The following is a 12,737-nucleotide window of genomic DNA, read 5'->3' on the forward strand; positions in this document are numbered from 1 at the left end:
TTTTTTAAAATAAATTTTTGAATTTAATGGATCAGGCCAAAGTCTTAGTTACTTTTTGGAGAATTCAGAACTATTTGAAGAATGCTTTTCCTTTTTCCTCTTCTTTTTCTCCTTTTTGTGATGTTTCCCTTTTTTGGATTTATTCTTTTTTTCTTTTTTCTTTTCTTTCTTCTGATATTTTTGTTTCTTCTGTTTTGAAGTGTCTTGTTCAGTGGAACTGGATGAATAAGACCTATGGGCAATAATAAATACTGACTGATAATTGCACTTATGATTGATAGGCAATTTTAAATGGAATTTGAACTGCCTTAAATTCTACTTAGAGTAAGGTGGAGCATAAACATGCGAGGGTACTTCACAAAGTTCACAGCAAGATTCATATTCTCCTTTAATTCCATTTTTCCACAAACTTTTCAAAGTCCCCTTGTAAAGAAACTCAAATGTGCTTATATATTTGTATTCTCTTAAAATGCTGAATTCAGAATTTTTGCTGCTTGGTCACAGAAACTGATAAAACTAATACGTCTATTCTGTTCAACTCTATAATGAGTTTTAAATTCAGTGAGGATGATACTTTCTGTGATTTTCAGTTTTTCATGCTGTCCTACCCTTCACAATATTAAAAGGAAAATTAGCATTCACCAAGCCTCATTATATACACAATTTACTTGTGTATATAACTTGTTAGCATATTCTCTTAAAAGCACCACAAAAGGATGCAATTATATATATGTATATATGAAGGGCTATAATTGTACCTTGGCATAAATGCACAAAAGCTGAAAATTAGCAAAATAAAAACACTTTTGTTAATTCTTTTGATTTTTCAAGTTAAAGTACTTGATCCCTCTGGATGTAGAGTGATACAGATAAACATATGCATTACAAAATAATTTTCAATAGTTACAGAAAGGATGCTTTTAAATTAACACTGTATATAAATGGATGAGGACGACTTATCATTATACTTTACTTTTCTAATATTACTGTACTGCTAAATTTGAAACAAATTGTAAAATTTCTTCCTCTACTATTTAAAAAAAGAAAAAAAAAAACAGAAAAAGCCATCTTTTAAGATCTTATATAAAGATCTTATCCAAATGTAAAATATGAGTGACAAGGCAGAAACTGAGTTAATTTAAAACTTAAAAAGACATCTCAAGAGTTTAGTGATCTAAATATTAGGAGCTAAAACCAAACTAAGAAAACCCAAGATAGTCATAAAAATGGTTTAACAACAAATCCATGAGACTACACGGCTTCAAGGCTGTCTCGTGTCTGTATAGTGACCTGTGCGAATTCCTTAACTGACTACCTCTCTTTTAGTGACTACAAGTTTCCCTCATGTCTGTAATGTTGTATTCCTTTCTCCTCCTTGTCTGTCTACTTAGACATCTGCTAAGCTTATTTTCTCATGTATTCTCTTCCTCTCTTCTCAACTCTATTATTATCAAGTCTTGTCTGCTTTCCTTTAGACTCTGCTTGACTTGCCCTCTGGATTCTGACTAGAGCTTCTTCTCTGCCTGCACATTTTTCTTTGGCTTTTTGATCCTGGATTCTCATTTTTAAGTCAAAATTTTAGGCATTGGCATAGCAACACTATTAGGTGGCACTATCTCTGCTAAGGGTGCATAGAAAAGTTTAATCTCAGGCCCTGTCTAAAGTCTGCAAGGCTCAAGGTAGAGAGACCTGAATAAATAATAAATTACTAGAAAACAAGTATATTAGAATTTGTAAGACAATAAATAATCTCATGATTCCTGTAAGCAATCCATCTTGCTGTGCTAGCACAAATGATTCAAAAACATACTAGTCAGAAATCCTAAGCTCTACATTCCTATTTAATCTTATTTACATCCCATAGTTTATGTTAAGGATTATTATTTAACTCCCAACACTTGAAAGTAAGCTAACTTTTCCAACTTATAAGATATCTAAGGTGTTTAAATGTATTAAATGCTCTATAAAAACTACAAAGTGACAAAACCTGATTTACAGTACCTACTCTGTGAGACAACTGGGTCCGAACCAGGAATAACTACACCAAGTTCCTTAAAAAATGTCTATATGTATACATTTATGCTAGTATGAATGAAACTGCACTCATTAACCAGGAAAGGAAGTTACTGCCTCTTCCAGGGAAGACGTTGCCTCTTATTTTGATCAATTTCTTTAACCAGTTAGTTGTTAAAAGAGTTAATGGTAAAAATTCACAGGTGACTCAGGAAGGTTCTGAAGGACCTGAAGGAATTTTTAACATAACAAGTTCTATTAAATTCTATTAATTAATTTCTTAGCCATGGTGACGATATTATGAGAATACAAATATTTAAGCTCCAACTTCATATATATAAGGACAAAACACATGCAAAGAGTCCAATTAAAAGCTTAGCTGCTGTTCTAAAAGTTAAAAAGCTAGAATACAAACAGAATACATAAAAGGTGGGAGAGGGCTGTTATTCATACCTTGATTTGTTCCAAGAAGAAAATTTAAGGTAGCTGAATATAGATTATTTTTGATTCCTAACATGAAAGACTTTGCTATTTTACTGAAACAACTGAACATCTAACTCCATTAAGAAAAAATTAATATTAAATTAACTGGACTATACATAAAAAATAAAATTTTGTAATCCATCCTGGGTCATAGTCCTGCTTTTAAAAAAAAATGCTATTTAAAGAATACCTTTTCCTTTTTTTTTTCAATTTGATTTTCTCTTTGGTTTTTTCTTTTTTCTTCTCCTCTTCTTCATTTACTCCTGTGGGAAGAGGTGGGAAGGAAAAATCAGGTCACCATGAGTCTATATATTAATATGATATGTACATATTTTTTGATTTTAGTTGTTGGCTGGTGAATTTCACTGGTCAGGATACTGTACTTCTCTTTTAACAATCCCCCTTCTTAACTATTTTTATTCATTAAAAACTTTAAGGGGCTGCCAGTTAGCTCAGTTGGTTAGAGTGCAGTGTTGTAACACCAAGGTCTAGTGTTCATACCCCCAGACAGGCCAGCTGCCAAAAAAAAAAACAAAAAAAAAAAACCCTAAAACAACAACAAAACAAAAACCTTATAATAAAAGTATTATATGCTTTTTAGAAAAATTGCAAATAATGCTCAATATATCAAGTAAAAACTTCTAATTCCTATAGCAAATCAGTATCTATGTTTTGGTGCATACCATCTTGGCCTTAAAAAGCAGGATAACACAACAGTACATAGTTTTAAAATTTTCTTTTGTTCACAAAATTAAGATCATGCAACACATATTATTCTCTAACTTGTTTTTTAAAACACACAATTTGGTGTGTATTCTAGGCTTTCTCTATATAAGACCAAATACACATATTTAATGATACACACAAACTGTGGTTTCTTATAAGTCCCAAGTTTTTTCACCTTTAAAAAACTTATTATGATATATATAATATTTTCTTTCACTTAACACAGCAGATATTCCCCCGTATCATTAAACATAGATCAACATCATTATTAATGGTAAAGAGAATATGATGGTGATATTTTAACATATAAAGATGTACATGAGAGTTATAAAAGAAAATCAGTGAGAAGTACTCTATGTAGAACTAAAAATGTGACTGAGAAAAGGAAAAAATATGGCCAGACCAAAGATTAAAATGTATTAAGAGGGAGAAAAATCTTGAAATTCCAAGGACTATATTTAACGCCTTTCAGCTCTCAGTTACTTCTCTTCCTTTCTGAGTCTGGAGCACCTCTTTCTTGAGTGCCATCAGCGAAATATGTCAATGGCTGGCTTAGTAAATTTGAAAAAATGATAAAAAGCAAAGTGAAGAAAAATAGGGCAGGGGGAATAAAGAAAGCATCTTTTAAAAACTACTCAAATGACAATATACAGTGGAGACTCAAATTGCAAAAATAAGTGCCATAGGCTACTTACTTATCTCTACTTCTGGCATTTGGGATTTTTGTCAGTTATACCAGCAGCTATTTAGGAAACTGGTCAATGGCAAATTCCCGGAAAAACTCTCTTTCTATTATGAGAGAAGTACTAAAACAGTGCAAGTGATGGCATGCTGGGAGAGATTCTATGCTATTTTAAGCAGAATGAATAATATGATTTTTGAAGCTAACATCTCAATTACACGCAGTACTTGGGAATGAGCAGACATTCTATCAGCTCAGGTAACTTCTGTTAGACATGAAAGGACAGGGTGCTTGAGACTTTTAAGGGGAAGTCCAAGCCAACATGTATGTCAGAGACTGTTGATTACTACCTGAAAACTAGTGCTTCAGTCTTGCTTTCCAGTCTCAGTTTTCTTTCTATATCCCATTCTCTCAAATTAGCTTCTATTTCACAATCCTGAATTTGTTACTAGAGGAGAGGTACACACTTGCATTGAGAAAACACTGCTTATCTGTTTAAAAACTGCTTGTGTATTTATCATGAGAAACAGGCGTGAACAAGCATGAGAGGCAGCATGGCACAGTAGCTTTGGAGTTAAGGTACACCTGCATTTGCATCTAGCCTCCTGACTTACTAGCTGTGACAACTTAGACAAGTTTCAACCTAAGTTTCAGTTTCCTCATCAATAAAAAGGGAATGGAAAATACTAATCGAGTTATCGTGAGGATTAAAGATATCAAGGTATAAAGTACTAGTGTTATTCTGGTGTATGGTAAGTGCTCAATCAGTGGCAATTATCAATTTTTTCTTTTATAAAATGTGCTTTTGATGTTTTACCTAAGAAATTTTTGCTTAACCCAAGGTCACAATAAATTTCCCCTATCTTTTCTTCTAAAAGTTTTAGGTATTAAATTTAGGTCTATCATCTTTTTTGAGTTAATTTTTATGTATGATACAAAGTAGGGATCAAAGTTCAATACAATATAATTATTTTAGCACCATTTGTTGAAAAGACTCTTTCTCCACAAAATTGCCTTTTCGCCTTTGTCAAAACTCAGTTGAACGTCCAATTCTGGGAAGATGGAATAGAGGCACTTTTCCCATTTCTCCTATTAAGTACAACTAAAAATCCCAGATATTATAAACATAAGAAGATTCTGAAAGATAAAGAAAAGACAGACCAGTTAGTGATCTTGAAATCGAAAGAAAGATACAGTAGTAAGTTCCCTGGGGTTTCTTTTTGCCTCATATATCTTGGACTTGCAGCTGAAGAAACTGGCAACGTGGCAATGACGAGCACAAAAATGCTCCAACAAAAATTTGCTCTCTTCAGCCAAGAAAGAGAGCCAAGAAAGGGGCAGCCTAGAAAGACAGAACTTTTAGAAAATAACTTCCCTACTCCAGCCAAACACTACAGAAAAAAATTGTGGCACCACCCCCACCCATGCCAGCAAAGTCCAATCTTTGTGAAACTGTGATAAGGGATCACAATACCCCAACTGGGTGTATCGGAAGAGAAGTCCAAGTACAGAGCCAGAAGCTTCATCCCCACTGGCCAGTAATGAGGCCTCCATTAATGATTTCAGTGGAGATGACATGTGGCGCCAGGACTTTCACCGTCACCTGGCAGTAATGAGGCACCCCTCCCATCCGTGCTGGAGTGGTGTCAGAGGAGCCCTTGTTACCATCACTCGGTGGTAACAAGACCACCCAACCATGGTGTCAGGGAGACATGGGGAGCTAGAACTCTGACCCTCACCCATCAATAACAAGGAGCTATGCCCACCCTTGGGTGTTGATGGAGGCTGAGTGGGGAAACTAGACTTCTATCTCTATCTGGTAGTAACAAGGCAGCAATGCCTATTTGTTTTCTGGTGTGAAATCAGAGAAAGCCAGATAAAACTGAAGGTTTAAAGAAAAGTCAGAGTTTCACAGTGTAACTTTTAAAAGTCCAAATTTCAATAGTAAAGACTCATCAAATCAAGAACCAGGCAGAACTCAAAGTGAATGAAAAACGAAACAATTACTAGATGATGACATCACAGTGAAAGAGATATTAGAATTAACTGAAAAACATTTTAAAGCAGCCATTGTAAGAATGCTTCAGTGAGCAATTATGCACATTGAAACAAATGAAAAAAACAGAAAGCTTTGGCAAAGAAATGGAAGATCCAAAAGAAAAAAAATTTTTTTTTAACTAAAAATACCATAAACTGAAAGCTCAGTAGATGGGCTCAGCAAAAGAATAGAAGGCACAGAAGAAATAATCAGTGAATTGGAAGACAGAACAATAGAAGTCACTCAGTCTGAACAATGTAGAGAAAACAGACTTTAGAAAAAATGAACAGAGCCTCAGGGACCTGTGGGACAATTATGAAAGATCTAATATATACCACTGGAATCTTGCAAGGAGAGAAGGGGGTAGGAGCTGAAAAAGTACTGAAGAAGTAGTAGCTAAAAACTTCTCAAATTTAGCAAGGCACACAAAGCTACAGATTCAAGAAGCTAAGTGAACCCCAAACAGGATAAAATTCACATAAAGACGCATCATAATTAAACTTTTGAAAACAAATGACAAAAAATCTTGAAAGCGGACAGAGAAAAACCACACATTATCTATAGGGGCAAAACAACTACAGTAAAAGAAGATTTATAATCAGAATTCATAAAAGCCAGAATGAAGTGGCACAACATTTTTCAAGTACTAAAAGAAAAGAACTGTCAACTGGTATCCTCTATCCAGTGAAAACATCCTTTAGGAATGAAGAAGAAATTAAGACATCCTCAAATAAAGAAAAATTAAAAGAACTTATCACCAACATACATACCCTAACAGAACAGCTAAAAATTTTTTCTCTAAATAAAAAGGAAATTATAAAAGAAGGATTTCTGCAACACTGAGAAGGAAAAAACACAGTAAGAAAGAATATTGGTTCCTTCTCCTCTTGAATTTCTAAATTATGTTTGAGGATGGAAGCAAAAATTATAACACTGTCTGATGTGGTTCTAAATGTATATAGAAGTAATATTTAGGAAAATTGTATTGTAAATAAAAGAGGATAGAGAGACAAAGAGAAGTAAGGTTTCCATATTTCACTTGAACTGGTAAAATGACAATACTAGTAGACTGATAAGTTATGTACATAAAACATAATATCTAGAACTACCACTAAAAAAGCTATACAAAGCACCACAGAAAAATTTAAAAACATTCAAAGTCACTGTAGATAAATCAAAAGAGGCTATCCTTTCCCCAGTGTATATTTTTGGCACCTTTGTCAAAAATCAGTTGGCTGTAAATGTAAATGCACAGGTTTATTTCTGGCCTTTCTATTCTATTCTGTTGGTCTATCTGTCTGTTCATATAGCCAGTACCATGTTTATTTTGGTTACTATAGCTTTATAATATATTTTGAAGTCAGGTACAGTGACACCTCCAACTTTGTTCTTTTTGTTAAGATTGCTTTGGCTGGGGGGCATGCAATAGGAGGTGCGGGTGGTTCCATACAAATTTTAAGATAGCTTTTTCTATTTCTGTGAAGGATGTTGTTTATATTTTCATAGGAATAGTGTTGAATCTGTAGATTATTTTGGGTAATATGGTCATTTTGATGATATTAATTATTTCAACCCATGAACACAGGATATTTTTCCATTTATTTGTGTCTTCAACTTCCTTCACCAATGTTTTGTTGTTTTCATCATAGAGGTCTATCACCTCCTTGGTCAAATTTACTCCTAGGCATTTCATTTCTTTTGGTAGCTATTGTGAATTGTTTTACATTCTTGATTTCTTCTTCATATATTTCATTATTAGCATATAGGAATGCTACTGATTTGGGGGTGTTGATTTTGTATCCTGCCACTTTATTGAATTTGCTAATTAGTCCTAGTAATTTTTTGGTAGAATCTTTAGTGTTTTCTGTGTATAGACCATGCCATCTGCAAACACAGATAGCATGACTTCCTCCTTTTCAATTTGGATGCCTTTTATTGCTTTCTCTTCCTTTATTGTGCTGGCTAGAGCCTCTAGCACTATACTGAATAAAAGTGGGGAAAATGGACATCCTTGTCTTATTCCAGATCTTAGAGGAAAAGTCTTTGACTTTTGTTCATTCGGTATACTAGTTGTGGGCTGACCACATATGGCCTTTACTGTGTTGAGATACATTCCTTCTATACTTAAATTTTTTTAGTGCTTTTATCATGAAAGTTGTTGGATTTTATCAAATGCTTTTTCTGCATCTATTAAAATGATCGTGGGCTTTTCCCCCTTCATTCAGTTGATGTGATGTATCACATTTATTGATTTCTGTATGTTGAGCCATCTTTGCATCCTAGGATGATTCCTGCTTGATCATGGTTAATGGGCTTTTTAATGTGTTGTTGGATTCAGTTTTCCTAGTATTTTGGTGAGGATTTTTGTGTCTATGTTCATTAGGGATATTGGTTTGGTTTTTTCTGGTTTTGGTATGAGGGTAATGCTGGCCTCATAGAATGAGCTTGGAAGTATTCTCACCTCTTCGATTTTTTGGAAGAGTTTGAGAAGAATTGGTATAAGTTCTTCTTTAAATGTTTTGTAGAATTTGGCAGTGAAGCTGTCTGGGTCCTGAAGTTATCTTTGTTGGGAGATTTTTTATTACTGTTTCAATCTCATTACTTATTATTGGTCTGTTTAATTTTTCTGGTTCTTTCTGTTTCAACCTTGGTACATGGTATATGCCCAGGAATTTAGTTCTTTTAGGTTTTGCAGTTCGTTGGTGTATAGTTGTCTGTAATATTCTCTTATGATCCTTTGTACTTCTGTGGTATAGCAGTAATGTCTCCTTTTTCATTTCTGATTTTGTGTCTTCTCTCTTGGTTAATCTTTGTTAGTCTAGCAAAAGTTTTATTGATTTTATTTATCTTTTCGAAAAGCCAACTCTTTGTTTTATCAATCTTTTGAATTATTTTTGTAATCTCTAATTTATTTTTGTTCTGACCTTGGTTACTTCTCCTTTTCTACTAATTTTGGGTTTGGTTTGTTCTCCTTTTTCTAGTTCCTTGAGATATAACATTAGGTTGTTTATTTGAAATCTTTCTTCCTTTTTAACATAGGCATTTATTGCTATAAATTCACCTCTTAGAACTGATTTTGCTGTATCATACAGGTTCTGGTATGATGTGTTTTCTTTTGTCTCCAGAAATTTTTTCATTTCCTTTTTGATTCCTTCTTTGACCCATTCATTGTTTAGGAGCACATTTAATTTCCATATACTTGCACAGTTTTCAACATCCCTTCTGTTATTTATTTCTAGTTCTATTCCATTGTGGTTGGACATGATAGTTAATATGATTTGGATTTTTTTTTTTTATTTGTTAAATCTTGTTTTCTGACCTAATATATGGTCTATTCTGGATAATGTTCCATATGCTGCTGATTAGAATATGTATTCTGCAGCTGTTGTATGAAATGTTCTGTAAATGCCCAAGAGGTCCAATTAGTCTGGAGTGGAGATTAACTCTGATGTTTCTTCATTAATTTTCTGTCTAGCAGACCTGTTCTTTGCTGAAAGTGGGGTATCAAAGTCCCCAACTATTACTGTGCTGAAGTCTATCTCTACCATTAGGTCTAACAGGAATCACTTTATATATCTGGGTGCCCTGGTGTTGGTTGCATATATATTTATAATCATTATATCCACTTCTTAATCACTTTATCATTATATAAGTATGTTTTGTTTGTTTGTTTGTTTATATTCCTTGGCTTGAAGTATATTTTTTCTGATATAAGTATAGCTACTCCTGCTCTTTTTTGGTTTCCATTTGCATGAAATATCTTTTTCCATCCCTTCACTTTCAGTCATTGTATGTCTCTATAGGTGAAGCGAGTTTATCATAAGCAGCATATTGTTGGATTTTATTTTATAATCCATTTGGCCACTCTGTCTTTTAACTAGGGAATTTATTCAAATTTAGGTTTTGTTTTTTGTTTGTTTGTTTTTTTGTGGCTGGCTGTTCCGGGATCCAAACCTGTGACCCTCGGGTTATAAGGCTGAAGAGTTATTATTGACATATAGGGACTTTTTACTGCCATTTTTTAAAACATTTTCCTCACTGTTTTGTTGATCCTTTTTTCTGGTCTTACTATTTTCCTTTGTGATTAAGTGACTTTCTTTAGTAGTATGTTTTGATTTCTTGCTATTTATTTTTGGTATGTCTATTATAAGCTTTTGTGTAATGGTTACCATAAGACTTACAAAAAACATGCTATAGTTACAATAGATTACTTTAAACTAACAACAATTTACCTTTGGTAAAAGACAAAGAAAAAAAAAAAAAAAACCCAAAGCCAACTTTATGCTTTAACATCATTCCCCCCAACTTTTTGATATTCTGTTGTTTCAAGTTATATCTTTTATTATTGCCTCTTGTATGGTTGTTGTATTTATTATCTCGTTACATTTATCCTTTAGTCTTCATACTAAGTATATAAGTGGTTTATTAACCACACTTAACAACATTTGAGAATTTTGAAATTGTCTACATATTTACTTTACTAGTAAGTTTTGTACCTTCGAATGTTTTCTTGTTTCACTTTCTGACTGAAGAACTCTCTTTAGCATTTCTTGTAAAGCAGGTCTAGTACTAATGAAATCCCTTAACCTTTACTTGTCTAGGACAGACTTTATTTCTCCTTTATATTCAAAGGTTAGTTTTACTGGATACAGAATTCTTGGTAGACAGTCTTTTTCCATTAGCACTTTGAATATATCATCCCAGTCTTTCTCCTGCATGGTTTCTACTAGGAAATCTGCTGAAAGTCATATTGGGGCTCTGCTGAAAGTTATGTGTTTCTTTTCTCTTGCTGCTTTCAGTATTCTTTCTTTATTTTTTGATAATCTGATTGTGATGTGCCTTACGATGGGCCTTATGAGGACCGCACCATATGCAGCTGTCCCTGAATCGTAAGCCAAATAAACCTGCTCTTTATAAATTACCCAGTCTCAGGTATTCTGTTACAGCAACACAAAATGGACTAATATACTGCTCCTGAATTGTTTTCCAAATATCGTTTAATTTCCTATCTGTATTTCCTGTGACTCCCTGAACATCTTTAGAATTAATCTGAATTCTGTCAGACATTTCATAAATCCACTGTTCTGGGTTTACTGCTGGTGCTGTTACCTTCGGTGGTGTCATATTTCTTTGTTTATTCTCAGTCTTTGTGTCTTTACATTGACGCCTGCACATTTGAGGAGATGGCTACCTCTTCCAGGTTTTATAGGTGTTCTTCAGTGGTGTTAGACCTTTCCTGCTCAATCTCAGAACTTTGTCTCTGGCCTGTGGTTTTATCTGTTCTGCAGTGAATTAATAGCAACGACCACCACTTAAATACTGCACTGGAACTAATTTGCTGTTCTGTAGTTAGTTCTTGAATTATAGGAAACATCCTGTGGGGACTGGAACTTGAGCTCTGTGCCTGAGCTAAATTGCTGCTTTGCTGTTGTTTCTCAGTCTAAGAAGATAATAAATACTGGATTTTAATTGTTGTCCTTTTAGTCATTTTGGGTATGTGGGGTCTCCACAAACTCAGCTGGGCAGTGTTGGAAATCTGGCCCAGGACTGAGTCTTTTCTGCAAGCTGTGCTCCCTGCAATTCTATTTTACTGACTGATCTCAACTATATGGTGCCTATGCCAAATGTAAGGAAGAACAGCTGTCAGTGCTGTGCCCTGATTTTCCCCTGGTGGACCAGCCCTCTTCCTTGGCACTCCAAATGTTTCCCATGGGGCAGACCCCTCTCCTGTGAAGACTCCCCAACTTCTGGGTGATTTCTTCCCCTCATCAGCTGCAACCTCTCCCTCCTATGCGGGCCCAGGGAAAGCTTGAGAGTAATTTTGCTGCCTTGGGGGATGAAATGGTGCACTCAGAATGGTATTTTTCTTTTTGCCAGCAGTCAGAGCATCCTTCTCCCCTCCAGACTCTAAGTAGCTTCATGCAAAGGGTGATGCTATGGCTCTGCCATTGTAAGTTAGCTGCTTCTGTGTGCTGGCAGCTGCTTTGTGCTCTGTGCCATGCTGGCTGGGGGAGCAGCTAGGGCTTGGGCAGATCAGTGTATCTCTCCTCCTGGTCACTGCAGCCTTCCACACCTTCATGAACTCCATGTGTCTCTACTACTCTGCCCCCAAGTTCCAGTGATTTCCAGATGCCAGTTTTTGTGTTTGAATAGCTGTAAGTTGATCTGTTGTGGGGGATGGCAACATCACAGACCATCTATTCCAACATCTTGGCAATGTTAAGAATACCTCATGATCTTTTATTCCCATTTTTCCATGAACTATTTGAAATACCATAATACATACACATACACATATATATATATACACACAAACCTTCATATGTATATATGTGTGTATGTATACGAGGGTACTTTAAAAAGTTCATGGAAAGATTTGCGTTCTTTTAATTCTTTTTCCATGAACTTTTAAAAATACTCTTGTATAAATATATGAAAATAATTCAACAATCATAGTGATGAAAAGATGTTTAAGATCATTAGCCATTAGTGAAATGTAAATTAAAACCACAATGAGATATAACTACATGCCTATCAGAATGCTGAACACCAAATGAGGGTCATTCATATATTTCTGGTGGGGATGTAAAATGATACAGCCACTCTAGAAACAGTTTGGCATTTTATCAAGAAACAAAACATGGAACTACCATATAATCCAGCCAATTATACTCTTGGGTATTCATCCCATGGAAATGAAGACTTATTTTCACCCAAATCCTGTTTATAGCACTTTTGTTTTGTTTTAATTTTTATTGACTCAAACTTGATTATACATATTTTGGGGGTTCAACA

General features: G+C 34.5%; 1 protein-coding gene across 1 annotated transcript in view; it reads right to left on the reverse strand.

Moving 5' to 3' along the window:
* SREK1IP1 (SREK1 interacting protein 1) overlaps positions 1-12,737 on the reverse strand; it is a 31,108-nt gene continuing 18,371 nt past the window's right edge. Inside the window, exons 4-5 of the mRNA XM_063086839.1 lie at positions 2,687-2,759; positions 1-232 (exon numbers count right to left, since the gene is read on the reverse strand). Of these exons, the coding sequence (XP_062942909.1) occupies positions 49-232; positions 2,687-2,759 (257 nt within the window). The 3' untranslated portion in view covers positions 1-48. The remainder of the gene's footprint in view (positions 233-2,686; positions 2,760-12,737) is intronic.

This window comes from Cynocephalus volans, chromosome 2 (genome assembly GCF_027409185.1).
Source record: "Cynocephalus volans isolate mCynVol1 chromosome 2, mCynVol1.pri, whole genome shotgun sequence".
In the NCBI taxonomy this organism is placed as follows: Eukaryota; Metazoa; Chordata; class Mammalia; order Dermoptera; family Cynocephalidae; genus Cynocephalus; species Cynocephalus volans.